General features: G+C 39.5%; 1 protein-coding gene across 5 annotated transcripts in view; it reads right to left on the bottom strand.

The window, feature by feature from the left end:
- Positions 1-1,515: 1,515 nt before the first annotated feature.
- LOC105464172 (1-acylglycerol-3-phosphate O-acyltransferase 5) overlaps positions 1,516-19,281 on the bottom strand; it is a 51,030-nt gene continuing 33,264 nt past the window's right edge. For all 5 annotated transcript variants that reach the window (XM_071068668.1, XM_011711839.2, XM_011711838.3 and 2 more), the window contains 4 exons: positions 18,983-19,073; positions 10,747-10,905; positions 4,355-4,478; positions 1,516-2,364 (listed from right to left, as the gene is read on the bottom strand). In XM_071068668.1, coding sequence (XP_070924769.1) covers positions 2,139-2,364; positions 4,355-4,478; positions 10,747-10,905; positions 18,983-19,073 — 600 coding nt within the window. In that variant the 3' untranslated portion in view covers positions 1,516-2,138. The remainder of the gene's footprint in view (positions 2,365-4,354; positions 4,479-10,746; positions 10,906-18,982; positions 19,074-19,281) is intronic.

Raw genomic sequence — 19,281 nt, forward strand, 5'->3', positions numbered from 1 at the left:
AATCAATAATAATACAAACGAAAGTTTAAATGATATGTGAAAAGATTTACAGGTAGGTATACGGCTCTTAATTTTAGAAAATAATTCAAGTCAGAATTAATACAGGTTAAGGAGAAGCTTCTAATTTTCCAAACATTTTGATACAAAAATTTTTTCAACTACTATATTTTATAGACCGTTTGTGAGATTAGTATAGTTCTATGAAACATAACATTCAAGTGATCTTATGCAGGTCAGACTGCCTTGTTAAAATGAGTTAGAATCCACATAATTCCAATAGTATTGCCCCTCAAAGTTCAAATTTAGAACATATCCATTATATTCAAAATATGTTAAATCCCTGTACTTAACAAAGACATGGAATCGATCTAAATTTTACTTTACAGGTAAGAGAAAATTAGAATTTGGCATGAGGAAACTTTTCTTAAGTTTTACCCATGCCCCACTGATGATTAGGCCGACTGTATCCTGAGCGTGCATGGATGTGTGCGTCCATTCTAAACCAATTCACATCACACGACTCTTCAAAGACGATGCTTGAAACAGTTTATTCTCTGGCCTGGGAGAAGCAGTGTAACACAGTCACTTGATTCTCCCTTAATCATTATTTCTTTCATTTTGCTTATCATGATCCAATTCGTATGTTTCATGTGGGCCATTGATATATTTTTGCAACAAAAATCCAGTAGCAGTAAGCAGAAATGTTAACTTAAAGGACTATGAGGAAATCAAAGTTTAAATTATAACACAAAAATAGAACAGTTCACACCGAAAGGTCTTCTCCCATGGGATATATTGTTCCATGGCTGAAAATTGTGATTTGGTTCCTGGAACAAAGCTCTTGCTCTAAGGTGATACATATTAATGGGTAGCTCTACTAAACCTAATGGGAAATAAACAAATTCGTTCAGTCCTGATGAATTAATTCTGTATTTCACTGGCTTGAGAAGGTGAATTTCTTGACACAGACAAATGCAAAATGCCCCTGCAGTAGCTGGTGAAGCCCACTCACAAGGGCTTAAAGAGGTCAGCTCTGAAAGTGGGCAGCCCAGGCTGGCTCTGCATTTCTTCCCAGCAAGTCTGCGTGCAAGCCGCTGAGCGGCACCGCTGACGGGATCCAAAGGAAAAGGGCCAGAGCCCAGTGGGAATCCACCACATCACAGAAACGTGACTTCTGAACATCCTGTTCCATCAAAGAGAAGAAGGCAAAGGCACATGCTAGTAAATCTAGGCAGAATGTCTGCAGGCTCTCGTCACCTTAAAAATCTTGTGAACTTGGGGTCCAACCAAGGTGCACACTGACTATTTGGATATTAAAAAAAAACAAAACAGAAAACCTTAATGTTTTCAAGCACTTATGGCACAGACATAGGGGAGTACTAATAGCATAAATATTCAAAAAGCTGGGAAATTTAAAGTTCTGCTATAATGAATCAGAATCACAATTTTAAGCTTCTTTCTCATATTTTATACCATTTTTTGTGTGTACAGGGTGTGCAAATTAAGCAATTTCAATAAATATTAGAAATTTATTTTGCAAATACAAAATGAGTAAAATCAGCTAATAACGCAATACAATAAAATCATGTGCTAAACAGAGCTTTCTCCCCATGAACACTTTTTACCCTTTCCTTTGAACATCCTGACACTTCTTAAATACAATTTATTTCACTGACTTGTAGAAATAAGCACAAGATGAAATATTAGCTAGCTGCAAGATACTAAATACTTTAGTAATAAGACCTTAGAGCTGTCAGGTTGTAATAAACTGAAAATAACAGAGAAAGTGAAATATGCTGCAAATTAATGCTCAAAAATGCAGCCATCTGACTTACAAAATACACAATCCTCCCAGCCTTCTCAAGTTGTCATTAGTTCATGGGAAATGGACAGAGTAGGAGAAACTCCATTTAGCTTTTACCCTTCCAGCAGCCCCGGTGCTAAAGTTGTATTAACCAGGTATGTCTGCCCAAGACCATTGCATACCAGCTTTCGTCACAAATTCTATTTTATCCAATCTTCAACCAACAAGGCTTTATTTACACTCCTTATTAAATTCAGGAAACAATTTGATGTCATGTGCAGCCGCCAAAAATAGACAATGTAGCACATCCCATTGTCTGGAGACAGCTATTTGTTTATGCTTTAATAGTAACCCACAGGCAGCCAAGTAGGGTTCCATATATCCAGGTGTTCACATACAGCTTCCTTCCAGCATCGGTCATAAGCATGCCTGCAGTCAAACCACTTAAGATCAACATTGATGGTAAAGTCTTCTTGATACTTAATTTGGAATTAACACTTTTCCCAGGAAATCTTTTTCTTCTTTCTGGATCTGGTGACTCATAAAATTCTATAAGCATCCTATGGCCAGAATGAAAAAGGTTTGGATTTTAGTCACTTCAGTATTTCAATTCAAAAAATATCAATTAGGTAGCTATTACATGCTGGAAAAGTTATGCAGGTCCTTGGAAAATAAGGATGAATAAGGAAACATCCAGAAATTTGGATTAATAGAAGTTTCTAGTCTTTTAAAATATCTTTAATATGCTCTATGACTAGTATACATGAATTATATATGTAATATTTCAACAGGTGGTTTTAAGCCATTTTATGAGAATTCTTTTTGTCTTTTAAACTTTTGATCTATAAAGTTTTACAGTGACCTGACTCACAAATGGCTAATAACCCGCTGCAGCTTCTCCTCCTTTTTATGTGGAGCTCCTATTCCACCAGAAGTCAAAGATAGGACCAGCGGTTCTTAGACAGCGGTCCCTCTGTATCCACAGGAGGCTGGTCCCAGGATACCCAGCAGGGACCAAGATCAAAGGATGCTCAAGTCCCAGATATATGAATAAAATGGCATGTATTTGAATATAACATATACACATCCTCCCAAATCCTTTTTTTTTTTGAGACAGGGCCTTACTCTGTTGCCAGGCTGGAGTGTGGGGCAACGATAGCTCACTGCATTCTCAACCTTCCAGGCTCAGGAGATCCTCGCACCTCGGCCTCCTGAGTAGCTGGGACTACAGGTGCACACCTGGCTAATTTTTGTATTTTCTGTAGAGACAGCGTTTTGCCATGTTGCCCAGGCTGTTTTGAACTTCTGGGCTCAAGCAATTTGCCCGCATGAGCCTCCCAAAGTGCTGGGATTACAGGCATGAGCCACCACAGTCAGCCCCCTTTTTTTCTGAGTGTTTTTGATCTGTGCTTGGTTGAATCCACGAATGTGGAATCCATGGATATGGACTGCTCACTGCACCTGGTCTGTCCCAAAAACACCTTTATTCCCATGGAATTAGAAAGGCAGGTGAAAGAAGGAAAACAGCATAGTAATTCATTTTACCATCTTACATAAGATTTGTAAAGTTATAATAGCAGAACATACCCAACATAATAATCTAAAACACAAAAACACTGAAAGGAAAAGCACCTCTATTGCTTTATAAATCACACACCGTAGCGATAATCATTGTTTTAAAATGTCCAGACTCATTCTAAATATTTATAAATACTTATAAAATAAGTAGCACGTTAAATACATTTGTCTTTTTTCTGAGAACACATTTTCATGTCAATACATGCAGATCTTACTTTTAAATTTCTTCCATGGCCAAAGTGGTCCTGAATGGCTGGCTTAATAAATTACATCATGTACACTTGAGAGTCAACGAAAAATAGAAGCTTAAAGTTTCATTTTTAACCTATCACACTTTTAATCATTTTCACCTAGTAAAGTTAATCCAGGAGGGTTAATTAAAAACATTTCACTGTAAAACAAGGAAAAGAAGAACAATGATAGTTTCTTGAGAAGAAAATATATATTAAGAGAATAGAACAATTGGCTAAAATTTCTGAATATAATTAACCACAGAAGACATTGTGGATATAACCCTGCCAACTGCCCCTTCTATTTCCAATATAACAGCGTCATGTCTGCCTGCAAGTCAGCACAGTCCTCTTCCCCTCCCTTGCTTTTCTGTGCACACCGGCCCAGCAGCTGTCCTCACACAGTAACACCACTTTATGTGACCTGAGAGGTAGGTCCGGGCATCTGACACTGAAAAGTTTTTTTGTGTGTTTGTTGTTGTTTTTAATTTAATTTGCTATGTTATCATGTAGTATTGTCAAAGAAATACTATCAATGAAAGTAGATGGGCCCACGGTAACAAGTTCTTTTAGAGTGATTTGTACAAGTTTAAAACACGATCAGATACGCATAAAATTTGATTTGGATTTATAAAATGTATTCTTGAGACAATACAACTATTAACACTGGTTTCAAATTGTTGACTCTACTGAAATCTAGTTGCACTGAAGTTCCAGAAGCGGTGGCACTGTTGCTACTCACTCATCTTTGACTGCGAAGCGGCCATGCAGCCATCTTCTCATATGTTCTTGTTCTTCCGGGACATCTTTTTTGTCGATACGATCAATGTGAATATGGATTTTTGGACATTCTTTGCAGAGAAATTCTAGCAAACAACAAAAATAATTCATTTTGTCCTATTTTAGAACTCATGGTCATATAAAGTAACATGATGGAAATAAGGTAATAGGACAAAAACAGTTGTGAAATGATGGAAAAGTACAGATTCCTTAGCAAAAATAAACAAAAGTTAAAAAAAAATAAGGATTATAAACTGGTGGTTGGGGGTTTCAAGCTGAAGTAGAAGAGCATGTTATAATTTCTAAGTCGACTACAATTACGTAAGTCAGTAAGTTAAATCAATAGTACCAAATGTAATTTTTCATGTGACAACTTTTAGTGCTATACGCAGCCCAGGAATAGGAAGCTGGAGCCTCCTCTAAGTCCATACTCACCTCTCTGAAGGGACTCCAAAATGCCTACTACCACCAGCCCCCATCCTAGTGTGTCACCTGTCACCACGGTGACTGCTGCCTCCCCACCAGATTGTGAGCGCCACAGGGGCCGAGAGGAAGCTGGTCTGGTTCACGATGGCACCTCTTTACCGGGCACACAGCTGGGCACTCACAGGCGCCTGATAATCCTCAACTCCTTTCTCGTCGCCTGACACACAGCTTCTCGTCACTGACTGCTACACAGCCACAACAAACTTGCGGGAGCAACCGCCCCTCCTCTCTAACTTGGCCATTGGTTTCTAATCATTGCTACTCCTTGCTTTCCTGATACCTGCCATATTTTAACATATTATATAATTGGTAAAATAACCAAAATTCTTACTGTGGAATAGCCATGAGCCCTGTAAACAACTGTAGTTTTTAAGATTTGCTAATTTGAAAAAAGGAGACAGTCTTTTTCAGCCTCGATTGCACAACAGATGAGGCTATTATCTATCCCAAGAAAGAACTTTGAGCCTAGAAACTCCCTTCTTGGCCGGGCGCGGTGGCTCAAGCCTGTAATCCCAGCACTTTGGGAGGCCGAGGTGGGCGGATCACAAGGTCAGGAGATCGAGACCACAGTGAAACCCCGTCTCTACTAAAAATACAAAAAATTAGCCGGGCGCGGTGGCGGGCGCCTGTAGTCCCAGCTACTCAGGAGGCTGAGGCAGGAGAATGGCGTGAACCCGGGAGGCGGAGCTTGCAGTGAGCCGAGATCGCGCCACTGCACTCCAGCCTGGGCAACAGCGTGAGACTCCGTCTCAAAAAAAAAAAAAAAAAAAAAAAAAAAGAAACTCCCTTCTTTGTAGGTGGCTCCTTGTGGAAAGGTAAGAATGTTAACATATTTAAGTTCCTTGGAGAACAAAGAAATATTCGTAAGATTTAAGAGCTGACTAAGGTAGGGAGGTGTGCCGAGTGGGAGACTGAGACCTTTTGCCTGAAATTGAAAACGCGTTCAAAAACGTGTTCTGAGAAATGATGAATCCTACACTCCACTGTCCGAGGAACACTTGTCTTTGCTCTTTCAACCCCACACACTTCCCGTTTTTGCTAAGTACTCTCTGCAACTGCTCTTCTTGACTTCAGTGTGGAGCTCTCAGTAACATGCAGCATTTAGGTGATCAAAAATACCCTGTATTCTTATACGCTTCCAGGAGTAAACTGGCTTTAATAACACATGTGCGAAACAGTAAACAAAGATTTTAATTTTTCAATATTTTTGTCTTAATTTTCCTACAGTACTATCATCTGAAAAATCAAAGAACTGCTTAAAAAGCATTTTCAGCAGCAGAACTGCGCCCTAGGGAAGAGCACACACGGTGCAGTCAAGTAGCCTGGGTCTCCACCTCTGGGCTAACCTTGGGCAACTCTGTCAGCCTCTCTGTGCCTAAGTGTCCAAGTCTATAAAATAGGGATAATAATAATAGCACCACTGAAAGGGTCACTCCAAGAAGATTTCAAGCACCTACAGGAGTGCTTGGCACACAGTATGCACTATGTGTTAGCTATTATAGTGTTTTAGCCACATATTACTTCTCACCCTATCTTATTTCTATTTCTGATACATAAAAAGACAGATTCCAATACTAATTTCCCTGCCTTCACTGAATTGTCTAGATCTCCACCTCAACATTTCCATAATTAACTAATCATCTGGTCAGCACTGCAAACACCCAATATTTCAAGCGCTGGCACACAGACTGTAAGGAAGATGGAACAGACTGCATTTCGAATGTCAGGAATAGAAAGCTTCGTGGAGTACAGTGCTCAGGACGTGGCAGGGCCTCTACTAAGACGCCAGCTTTGGAAGAAGGGGCAGTGCTGCTGTGAGGAAAGGACTCCAAAATCTGCATGGGTCCTTTTGTTTTTCCTAAAACTTACATGTGCTCAGAATGCGTTTACAGCATGCTTTTAAGTACGTTGATTATTTCATTCAATCTCTGCAATTCTACGCAGGCAGGGGCTGTTATTATTTCCTTGTAAGATGAAGAAACTAAGTCTCAGAGAGGACCAAGGCCCAGCGTAGGCATGGTGGGGCTGTAATAGCCAAGTCCCCAAGGTTCAGGACCCAGATAGGGACTATGAGAGGAGCAGGCAACAAAGTGGAAAGCAGTTCAATGTCAAATGACATTTAGGAGGTTCTAACACTGAAGGCAGGAAATAAGTGGCATAAATACTTCCTATAGATTTAATAGAGTACTTATATATCCACATTTGCAAAAGCTATCTTAGTTGAAGCATAGTTCATATTACCTGAGTAAAAATTACCCTATAGCACCTTAGGGAATCTAGGAAAAAATACTCTAAGGTATAACTGTTTTTCTACCTATAAATTTCTAGTAGGCACTAAAGTACACTGATATGCTTGGGTAATACAGAAAGTCTTCCAAGTATTCGTATGGGTTACAGGTCTATTTGCTGTAGAAACCAAGTCCCATTTGCTCTGAAGGCAACACACAGGACCCATAACCAACAGGATGAAGCTGGGTAGATAACTGCTGTTAAATCACATCAATGAACACTATATAGCCTTTTAAAAAAAAGCTATGGAAGTATATATACTGACATGCACAGCTGTTTATGACACACAAGAAAATATGAAGAACAGGAGCTATAGACACACACACAATCTCATCTTTAAAAAACACATAAAGGCACATACTCTCTCCAATATACAGACATTATAAAAAAGAGGATTTAAAGGAAAATATCCAAACTGTTAACTGGGGTTACAGCTGGACAGGTGAACTTGTGGAGATTTTTTCTTCTTCTTTTGGGTTATCTGTAATCCCCTCTTCCCTGATCCATTTTTTTTTTTTTTTTTTGAGGCAGATTCTTGCTCTGTCACCCAGGCTAGAGTCCAGTGGCACGATCTTAGCTCACTACAAACTCTGCCTCCCGGGTTCAAGTGAATCTCCTACCTCAGCCTCCTAAGTAGCTGGGATTACAGGCGCCTGCCACTGTGCCCAGCTAATTTTTGTATTTTAGTGGAGATGGGGTTTCACCGTGTTGGCCAGGCTGGCCTAGAACTCCTGACCTTGTGATCCACCTGCCTTGGCATCCCAAAGTGCTGGGATTACAGGCATGAGCCACTGCGCCTGGCCTCCATGTTTTTAAATATAAAAATATGAATAGACATGGAGAGTATATATGTTGTAATATGAAAATACTGGTAGAAAAAACTTAACTAGGATCACACACAATACTTAAATAGAATATCAAATGTTGTCCTTAAGCACACAGTTTATTATATTACACCAGCCATTTCAGAAATATAATTAAAAAAAAATCAATAGTAATCAAACTACCTTGTCTCATCTCTGCCGCAATGACATCTTCCATGATGACAAGAAGGAGTGAACCATGCGAGAATGCCCAGGTGGGCTTTGATTTATACCTCCCTTAAAATGAAACTTACACCATAAAACGGGAAGGACAAGGGACACTACTGGCTGCCTCTCTCTTCAACATGAGACCTCATGGAGGTGACCGCAAGAATTCCTGTAGCATTTGTTAGCACTGCAGCTTCTACCGCTTCCCTGTAGAGCGTCCTGGTAGCAACGTGGAGTGGAGCAGAGGCTCTGTGCATGTTCAACAATCACTGCAGCTAATACTGACAAACAGTGATCCCCCAGAATGCTTTGAGAAACACTGGGCCACGGCACATCAACAATCTAACAACTTCATGAAAAAAATTATTTCTTAATTGCACCATAAAATATGAATATTAAATCGCCTGCTATATATAGATAACATTTAATACTAATGAAATTGGCCACAAAGTACTTAGAGTATTCCAAGTTACAGAATTTTATACCTAACACAACTTATACCAGATTTCATATAATTTAAAGTGACTATTAATCTAAAGTAGATTATAACCAGACCAGAACACCCATCAATTCATATAAACAACTGAAAGCAGGGCTGAGTCAGTGACAGAAAACAAAAAAACAATGAAAGCAGGGTTTTTCAAGCTACGGGTTAAAAGCAACACACTAAAAGGAAAAATGTGTTATTATTATGTCTTATGTGCACAGGTATACATGTAGCATAATATCTCAGAAAGTGGGAATGCTAAATGTAAAATGTGAATGCATTTGTATATCTGAGATAAATGTCCAAAGCAACTTCTACAGAGATTTATACTATATTGCATTCCTAACAGCAAAGTATAAAAATGCCTGTTAATACTTTAATCTCACCCACTGAGCCTATGATCAAACCTTGGGATGTTTGTCCATCTAATGGATTAAAAAAAAAAAAAGGTATCCCCTGTAGTTTTAATTTGCACTTATCTTATGAATGAGGTTAAATGTAAAATGTCTGTTCTTGTCCTTTACCCATTTTTCTTTCTAGTTATCAGTCATCTTCTTATCAATTTGTAAGTGTACTTTATACATGAAGGAAATGACCCCTTTTCTATGATCTAAGTTGCAAATAATTTCCCAGTTTGTCTTTCAATCCTGATTTTACTCTGGTGTATTTTTCCTTTAATTCAGAAATACTTTATCCTTGACTGAAGTGGTAAGATTTTATTTTCTTTTTGGTATCTGGGTGTCAGAAAGGTCAACCTTTCGAAAAGAGACACAATTTGTAATGAACACACAGAGGCAGTGACCACCCCAAAGCCACAGTCAGCTCACATGTAGCAGAGGATAAGCAGGGCAGTGGGAGGTTGAAACCCAGGCAATGCAACTCAAAGAGGGTTTTGGATTCCTCAGGGCACTTGCGATGCAGCTGGGAAGAGAGAAAGACAGAGCCCTGTGCTAAGTGCCAGCACTGTAACACATGCCGTCAGTGCCACAGCAGTACTGCGAGAGCAGGGGTAGAAGGCACAGTGCTATGCTGGGAAAGGCGCCACCTATCACTCTGGGGGAACAGTAGGCTTGGATGAGGGCAACAAAAGAGAGGGTGGTTTCCTGTGGAAAGCAGGATTGGCCACACAAAGTCTTTGACTACTGAATATGCATGAGGTGCAGGAGGACTCAGTCAGCCAGGTTCACCATGGCAGAGGCTTCACGGCACAGTGCAGGACGAGGCGAAGGCAAGGCAGAGCTCAAGGCTGGAACACAGTCCTCTGAAAGCAGGCTATAGAGGCTGGCATTACCCATGAACTCTGCTGAACCAACGGGTTCTTAGACAGGAGGGGACATGATAAAAGTAGCAGCATTTAAACAAAGTTATAATGGGGAGTCTATCTGTTTTTCATTGGTTATAAACACTTGTTTAATCTTAAACTATGTTTAATAAACTAATGACAATCTTGCTGAACAACTAAATGTCTTGTTTTCAAATGCAAAAATAGGTAAATAACTCCTTCAATAGTTTAAAAGAGAAAAATATTAATATGCCACTTTTTTATAAGAAGGGAGGGACGGTAGAATAAGAATATATCTGACAATAGCTCAAAGGTTCTTAAAACCTAACATGTTTGACAAAAAAAAAGGTCACACTTAACTGTATTTCTTCTTGTCACAATGACACCAAATTTCATAAATATTTTATGAAAAATACAGCAAAAGGGCAGCACTAATAATGTGCACCTCAGTACTGCCAGGGGCGTGCTCCTTCTTCACGCCTTCCTCCCCTTTACAGAGCGCTCCATTTGTATGTGTGAACTTTGAGGAGAAAGGGGCCGGATTAACGATAACTGGTTAGTCCACAGGACTAATACGACAACCAAGAAACACCGCACTTTGCAGGACTAATGAAATTTCAACTGTTACATCTTAATAACATCTTGAAAAATACACCGGGTAAATGTAATGAAGGAAAAAAGTTCACTTAACCTACTTTGCAAAACTCAATTCTACATAAACATATGTATGCACCATATACATCGCGTGGCAGGCATTTCAGGTGCATGAACACACTTACCCGTCATGGTCGGTGACTCTCTTCGCTGCCCTCCATTGTCCTTCCCTTCGTAAACCACCGTAACATCATAAATTGCATCTAAGTAATTCTTCATGCAATCAAAAGCAACGTGAGTTGCCTTTATTCGTGGTGTCAGCACATGTTTTAATACTGCAAGGCCTAGAAGAGAAGTCAATTCCATGTTGTCATTAGTTACACAACACCTCCACAATAAAATATATTGTTGAACATCTACATTATTTTTAAATTCCCTCAAATAAACACACCAGAATCTATTAATGCCACAACCTCCTATCTTTAGGGCTTTAAGTTTAGAAAGCACTCTCACTTGCCTTTTTCTGTTTAAATCAATATTCATTTGCTATATATTGATCAAATATCTACATGTACAAGTCACCATGCTGGAAGTTTATGGCCTACTGGAAACGCTTCAATCTAGTAAACCCTGGCAAGGGTAAATATCAGTGCCCTCGCTTCTGGCCACTGAACAAAGGTGATAGCAACTTGCCCATGGTGACTCAAGATTTCCTAGCAATACAGTCACACAGCACATGGCCTCCTGTGTCTGGCTTCTTTCACTCAGCATGGATCTGAGGTTCATCTGTGTGGCTGCAGGTCTCAGTGCTTCATTCCTTTTTACGGCTGAGTAATTTTCTGTCTTGTGAACAGATCACATTTTGTTGACCTATTCATTGCTTCATGGATGTTTGGGTTGCTTCCAGACTTTGGCTATTATGAATAATGCTGCCATGAACATTCATAGGAACTGCAAATGAAGGCTGCACGTGAACAAGCTTTTGCATGAACATACGATTTCATTCCTCTTGGCTATATCTGACATATTTTTAAAAGGTTCTTTAGCTGGGGGACTACTGCAATTATCCAGAACAAATTGCATTCATCAGGTTCCTACTAGGGTTAAGGATTTTGTTCTCCTCTCCTTCCTATTACCTCCCTTTTCCTTGATTAAAATATTTACTGACAATGTAACAGAAAACAGTAGTTCTCAATAAGTGACATGAAAATAGACTACACAAAACTAGTCTAGATTTTCTACTGGCCTCTCTCCAGGGAAAGCAGCTGAGTAAGGAAGAACAGCTATTACATGGTGGGACTGTCCCACACAAGAGTTTTTAAAATGCAGGGTGGTGTGGGAAAGACAAAGATTCCCACAAGCACATATCTGACTTTAGTCCCCAGGGCAGGGGCAGTTAAACTGATTCACGAACTTACAACAAAAATCTCAATCACATACCAAGCTGGGAAGCATTTATTTGTCAATTAAACTAGTTAACACTTCCTTCTTTGCTACTGGAGCTCATCCAACTTTATGAAGTCCAAAGTTTCAAAACATCACTCTGTGGTGTTCACTAAAACAACTAATTACTAGAATCCAAGTAAGTTAGTAGGGAAATAAAGACAGAAAGGTAGTATTTTTAAAACATAAAGGGAAATGAATTATCATGAAAGTTTAAAAAAAATAGCTTTGTGACATGAATCATAGCCATTAATGATATGTAAACAAAACTAAAAAAAAAATCTTCTAATGAAGGAATACACTGGGAATAGCTTCAATTATTCCAAACATTTTCTGTATCAAATTCTCTGTATCAAATCCAAATCCTACATAGTCCAGGTTTTAGTATCCAACTCTTGAAAAGGAATAGCCAATGAAGATGAAGAAAAACAAGGGGACTGTGGTGGTGACACAGGTGCGCCAGAAGAAAACAGCTCAGGAAGAGCAAAGTGCTCAGCTGCGTTTGCTGGAAGACACTTGAAAGGCCCAGAACTGAGACATGACTCCCAGGCACAATGGAGGGTCCATGACATCTTGATCGATATTTTCAGTGCAGTGGTGGGAACTGAAGCTCAAAAAGTGGGTTCAGTGAGGTGCCAATATGTGAGGTGAGAAAAAAATAAACCACAGCAAACTCTTTCCTGGATTTATTAACAAATGGTCTATTAATTTCCAACGGTTAGAATAATATGAGAAGCTTTTACTATTAAAACAAATAAAACCTGGCCCTTCTTGGATAACTCCGAAGTCACTTTCCATTTCTAAACCAGAGCTCATAATAAACTCTAGTCCACACGGGGAATTATTTACAACCTCTGACCAAGCGGTCACCAACTCTCAACAGTGATAAGAGTTAAAACAAAAACAATTTTATAGTAATAATATCGAGGCCAATTAGAATTTCGATAGAGAGAAACCCAAATAATGACATATTCTTAATTAACTGCTCTAGCTTGAGCCAACCATATTGAGATCTGACTACTTTCCAGGGAACTACATAAAGGCCTGAGCCCAAACAGAGAAATGTGGTAGCTATTCAGTTACTTCTTCCTGGTCACGATCTAGTGTCTGTTCTGATACCTGCTTTGCCTTGTTTCCCTCTCCAGAGCTCCTGAATTTCTATTTAATGCTAACGACGGCCTAGCATACCCTTTGACTGAGTTTCTCCCTCAGGGTCATTTGCGGTACTGGTTGAGTATAACTAAAATTTTGCAGTTAGTATTACATTTTGGAAACATTATGAATAAATGAAAATACACTGGACAAAAAAACTTTAATGATCCCTGTAGAGAATTTTACATTTATACACAGAATTTAGTCTGCAATGTATTTAATATATATTATCTCACTTGATTCTCAGAAATTAAGTAATTGAGGCTCAGAGAGAGAAAATCTTGCTCAAAGTCACACAGCTAGAAAGACCTTATAATGTCTGGTTCAGTATTTTTCTATGCCATAATTAATAAGATACTATTCTGAAACTATAAATCAGTTAAAGATTAATGAGACAATAAAAAAATTTAAATAGCTACAGGACATGACAGAATGTCTTAAAAGAGATAGAAGATATTCTCAGAAGGTAAAAATATTACTCATACTTCAGGGTTTTTTGAAATCACACATATCTGATTGGTGAAAGCTTCAGGGAAAAGCACACTGGAGAGACGCCAACGTGGAGGTATACAGCACACAACGGCGGGCAGAAGGACTTGTGAACAAAGGTACAGAAGCAGGGACCCGGGAGGCCTCTGGAGCACTTGTGCAGAGCAGGAGGGGCTAAGTGTGACAAACACACCAGGTCACACTGCTGTAAGCTTCAGAATAAACACTGATCTGTAGGAGCACAAGGATTGGAGGCCAAAGAACAGACTGAATCTAGGTGCAAAGAATAACAGTTCTAAGTTTCACAAAGAGTTTTGGACATTCAGTCATAAAGCAACAAAGTCCTGAATTAGGAATGAAGCAGTGAAAACTGAAAAGATAAAATGTAATAAAGTGAACACCAAATATATAGTGAATCAGCAACTGACTGAACGTGGTCACAGGGGAAAAGGAGAAAAACAATAACTAGGCTTCTGCTCCAGAAGGCATAGACAAGGCCACGCCATAACTAGATGGGGAACGGCCAGGAGGAAGACATGCAGAGCATGCCGGCGTGCACGCCCCTGCCATGCAAAGAGAGAAGTGGGAGGGCAGCCGGCAGGGAAAGAAAGAGAACATTGAGCTGGGCGCCGTGGCATGTGTGTGTCTGCAGTCCTAACTACTCAGGAGGACTGCTTTAGCCTGGGAGTTGGGGAGCGGGCGAGAGAAGGAAGGGAGGGAGGGAGGAGAATAAAGAAAGAAAACAGAAAGAAACAGAGAAGGAGAGAGAGCAAGAGAGAACGAGTGAGGGAAGGAAGAAAGGGAGGGAGGAAAGGAAGGAAAAGAAGGAAGGGAGACAGAGTGAAAGAAAGAAGGAAGAAAGGGGGGAGAGAGAAGATGAGTTCAAATTGGGCATACTGAGGTTGAAGTAACAAAACATTCTAGAAGTAGTTGGAAATATGGTCTGTAAAATGGCAAGAATCAACCAAAGCTAAGCATGTGGAAATCGTGGGAATGGATAACTGAAGTAATGGCAGTGGCTGAGAATAATAAAGGGCAGAAGATGAAAAGGCAAGAAATACAGACTATGGAAACATCCATATTAAAAAAAAAAAAAGGTAAAAATAATAACAGGGAATAGGACAAGCCAGGAAATAAAAAAAAGGGGGGAAACCAATGTAATACAAACACCAAGGGAAGAGAATGTTTAAAGGAAGAGGAGGTGATATTTATCTTCATAAAGAAAAATAATACTCCGTTGTTTATTTCTACAATAAAGTTAAAATTGTTTTCTGGTTATAAAGTTATAAAAATGCTGAACGTTAACAAATATGACAACTGACACAAATCATATGATGCTTTGGAGGTCACTGGTAAGTCAGAAGTGGGATACATTTCTGGAGACTGGATGGAGTCAAATACAAGAAAGCAAGGGGCCCAAACTTCTCTTTGCACAGCTACAGACTTAGTTATTTCAGAATGGGAGTATATTTGCAAGCTGGGAGAAATCCCAGCAGAGAAGTAAGGCTGACTGACGCAATGATGGAGATAGGGTAGATGGAATCAAGAGCTTAGAAACTGTTGACGCTGCCATGTCTAAGAAGAAAATTTTTCTCCAAAGTTTTCTTCTTACACATGGCAGCTTCAGCAGTTTCTTCCAAAGAAATCAAGTCAAGAGAGTCCACATTAAGATTTTGAAATCAAAAGGGACACTGGGTACACTGTTTCCAGAGAAACATTACTTTCTGAAGGCAAAAAATCCTTGAATGTGAGGAGAAAAAAAATCCATGAAAACCATAAGAGTAGTCAAAAGGAGAAAAATAAAAACTGCTCCGCACAGACTTGGCTGGGCTGAAATGAAATGGCCTGGCTTGGCTGCAGAAGGCAGTCAGCATTGATCTTAGAATGTTCTCCACTGCTAAGGAAGGGAAAAAACAAACAGGGTTGCCAAGGGCTGAGGAAAGGCAGGGCAGGAACAGAACAGCCCAGCATTGGGATGGGCAGACCCCAGGGCTGGGGCAGACAAGAGCTGCAGAAGGGCCAAGAAAAGACAGGTTAGAAATGAGCCAAAAACACAGGTTCAGAGCAAGTGAGGAGGAGGGAGAACCAGAGTCAGCTCCGTGGTGTGGGCGACCCAGTGCCATTTCCAGACGAACTTCAAGGTGGTGAAAGCAGAGCATTCAGCCACGCACAGGACTCCACACAAGAGAACAGGGCCTCCCCCCAGGAGCCTCCACAAAGGACTGTAGCTCTGCCAACACCTTGACTTCAGCTAAGCGAGACCCTTTCCAGACTTCTCAACTGTAAGAGAAGAAATGTGTGGTGTTTTAAGCCACCAAGTTTGTGGCAATTCCTGAGAGCAGCCATAGGAAGCAAATACCCCTTCTTAAGGGTGAGAGTGCCGTTACCACCCAGAGCTGAGCACTAGCTTTCTTGTTTGCTATGCTGACTTTCAGAAGTTGGCTTCAAAGTATTAATTTAATTTCTACTTTGATTATGAGAAAGAAGAAATACTTGTTCAAGTGTGTGGGTCATTTGTATATCTTGAATTTCTTATTCATGCCCTTTTCCCATTTTTCTGGTTTATGTCTTTTCTTACTAATTAGGAAGCACTTTTGCAATATTAAGTATATTAATATCCTATATTATAAATTATTATTAGCTTGCTATTTGCCAACTAAATTTGTTCATATGATGTTTGAGACATAAAAATAATGTTTATTCAGTTGTCTACAAAGAAAGAAATTGCTTTGTAGCTTATTCCCTTTGTTCTCATGTTTTGAAAGGACTCTCGAATCTCTATAATCGCCAGTGTTATTCATCCTATGAATAACATGCAAATTCTAGATATATGGTTTGCCATTATAGACACACCATTACATTTCTGTTTTCTATTATGAGAGTTCAAAAAGCTTAAGTATGTCACCTTCGCTAGCTACTATGGTTTTAACCATGGCAGTTAAAAACAAAACAAAACAACAACAAAAAAACCACCATAGGGGCCCACTTTAATGGGTTCAGGTAGCAGATTAAGATACATTTAATTCCAAATTCCTTAAAACCACTAGAAAGCCAAATATCTAAAACAATACCAAGGAAAATGAGTTAAAACAAAACCCTTCATACAGCTGAGAAAAGGTGAAACATTACCGCAGTGCCTGCACTTCTGCCAGACCCCGTATGAACAGCTTCTTCCTCCATGTCTAAGTTTCCTATAAGAGCTATGCAACTGCTATCAATTTGTTCTTTCTGTGAATAAAACTTAGGCAAAAAAACTGAATGATGGAGTTACCAAGACAAGAAACATGAGTGTATGCATGGAAGGATAAATTCTTTTTTTTTTTTTTTTTGAGACTGAGTCTGGCTCTGTCGCCCAGGCTGGAGTGCAGTGGCCGGATCTCAGCTCACTGCAAGCTCCGCCTCCCGGGTTCCCGCCATTCTCCTGCCTCAGCCTCCGGAGTAGCTGGGACCACAGGCGCCCGCCACCTCGCCCGGCTAGTTTTTTTTTTTGTATTTTTTAGTAGAGACGGGGTTTCACCGTGTTAGCCAGGATGGTCTTGATCTCCTGACCTTGTGATCCGCCCGTCTCAGCCTCCCAAAGTGCTGGGATTACAGGCTTGAGCCACCGTGCCCGGCTGGAAGGATAAATTCTATCTTCAATATGCTGAGTTTGAGACATCCCTTTGGGCCAGTCAAACGAAGCTCTCTAGTGGACAATTGTACAAATGGGTCTAGAGTTAGGCAGAGAGATATGGAGGGGAGGAAGCTTTTGTGAGTCATCACCAGTCAAGTAAACAGTGGCTCAGGCCATGGATTTAGAGGAAGACCACCATGAGAAACAAAAAGTGAAATTAATAAAAGACCAAAACCTGACATTGGAAGTAACACATGAAGCAGGGAAAAAAGCAGAAAGAGGCTGGAAGGCTAGGAAGTAATCACCAGAGAGTTGGGAGGATAACGAACAGCCCCACATAAGTCTAGGGAGAGAATTTCAGATCAGACCAAAACAAATTGAGGGCAGAGTGAGTACTGAAAACAGTGCTTACAACAAAGGTAGACTACAGATTCAGAAGACTTTGGCTGTCACGGAAAGGGGGAAAAGTGGGTGCTAGGAAGAGGAAAACATAAATTTGAGAGAGAGGGGTTTTTATTTTGTTCTGTTTAATAAATGGGAAAAGGGCAACAGAGATAATGGCGTTGCAAAAGAGCAACTGAAATGACAGAACGTGATGTCTACTAGACAGAGGAAGCAGTGAAAGTCAAAAGGGAGCTGACAGATTGAGAGACAAACTGAACCCTCCTATTCTGAACCACTCCTCAATAGGACATGTGTTTAAAAACAAACGGGCATTTTTTAAATGTACTGTTACAAATGATGTCATATTGTAAGAACCTTGTAAAAGTTCCCCCTTATCATTTTTAATTAAACTAAAATTAAATAAAATTAAAAATTCATTGCATGCACTAGTTACATGTTGAATGCTCAAAAACCACACTGGTCGGAGCCAGCACACTGGACAGAACAGATAAAGAACTTCACCATTATTGCAGAAAGTTCCATTAGATGACACTGTCACAGGCCCTGGCGTAATGTCACAAACAAGGTATTTGCTCAGTAAGTGACTATCAACATTTGGAGATCACATACTAAATCATAGTCAAGCTTCAAAGACACCTCTAAGAACATAGCATAGCCACTGTTTTCTCTATACTTCCCAATTTGGTTAAATTGCATAACTTATTGGTGTATCAATTATCCAATTTTCTAAAATACGGATATTAAGAACATTACCATTATTGAGGACATTAATAGCTTCCAAGCACTGTGAGCCAACTTTGTGTAACTTCTCCATTAGAAACTTGACATATTTTCTAATCTAATTCTCACACAGATTTAGATCTACTTACAAGGCATATGTTCTTTTAAGAGATGAAGAAGCAAGCTCAGTATCATTACACAACTTGCAAGGTGCAACCATACAGCTAATAAAAGTCCAAGTTCGGACTCCAACTTACGTCTGTCAACTTACAAAACAGAAGCTCCATTACACATAACCTACACTGTAGAAAAAGCTTCCATCTACATAATCATGTTCTTAGATAGATTTTAAATAAATCCATGGCACAAGAATATGTATCGTAACAAGCACTTGAACTCAATTTCTCAGATATATGTAATAATAGCATGCAAGTGAATTAAGGAGAAGAAACTTCATTTCCTAAGAGATAATATGTACATTAATTCAAGGAATGAATACATTCATTCTTTCAATTGTAAAACAAAAGTATCTTTTCCAGGAAGAAAAACTAAAAATGTTATTATCTTATTTGTTCAAACACTGTCAAATTTTTACTTACCACGTTGGGCAGCAAATGCCTGACTAGCTGAAAGGACTTTTGTTTGCTCTGGATTATACCTTGTACCTTCTGGAAAAATCACAAGATACATCTGTGGGACATAGAGCAAATTTGGTTTATTTGGTGTGAGCTTTGTTGTTGTTATTGTTGTTAACTTAAAAAGCTAAACCTACTAATGCTAAGAGAGTATTTCCTACAGTAGGGGAAAATGTATATTTATTTACACGTGACCTTCATTTCAGGCAGAGCAAACAAAATGTAACAATTCAATTAAGTCTGAACATAAAGTGAAATATATT

This window comes from Macaca nemestrina, chromosome 8, assembly GCF_043159975.1.
Source record: "Macaca nemestrina isolate mMacNem1 chromosome 8, mMacNem.hap1, whole genome shotgun sequence".
Lineage (NCBI taxonomy): Eukaryota > Metazoa > Chordata > Mammalia > Primates > Cercopithecidae > Macaca > Macaca nemestrina.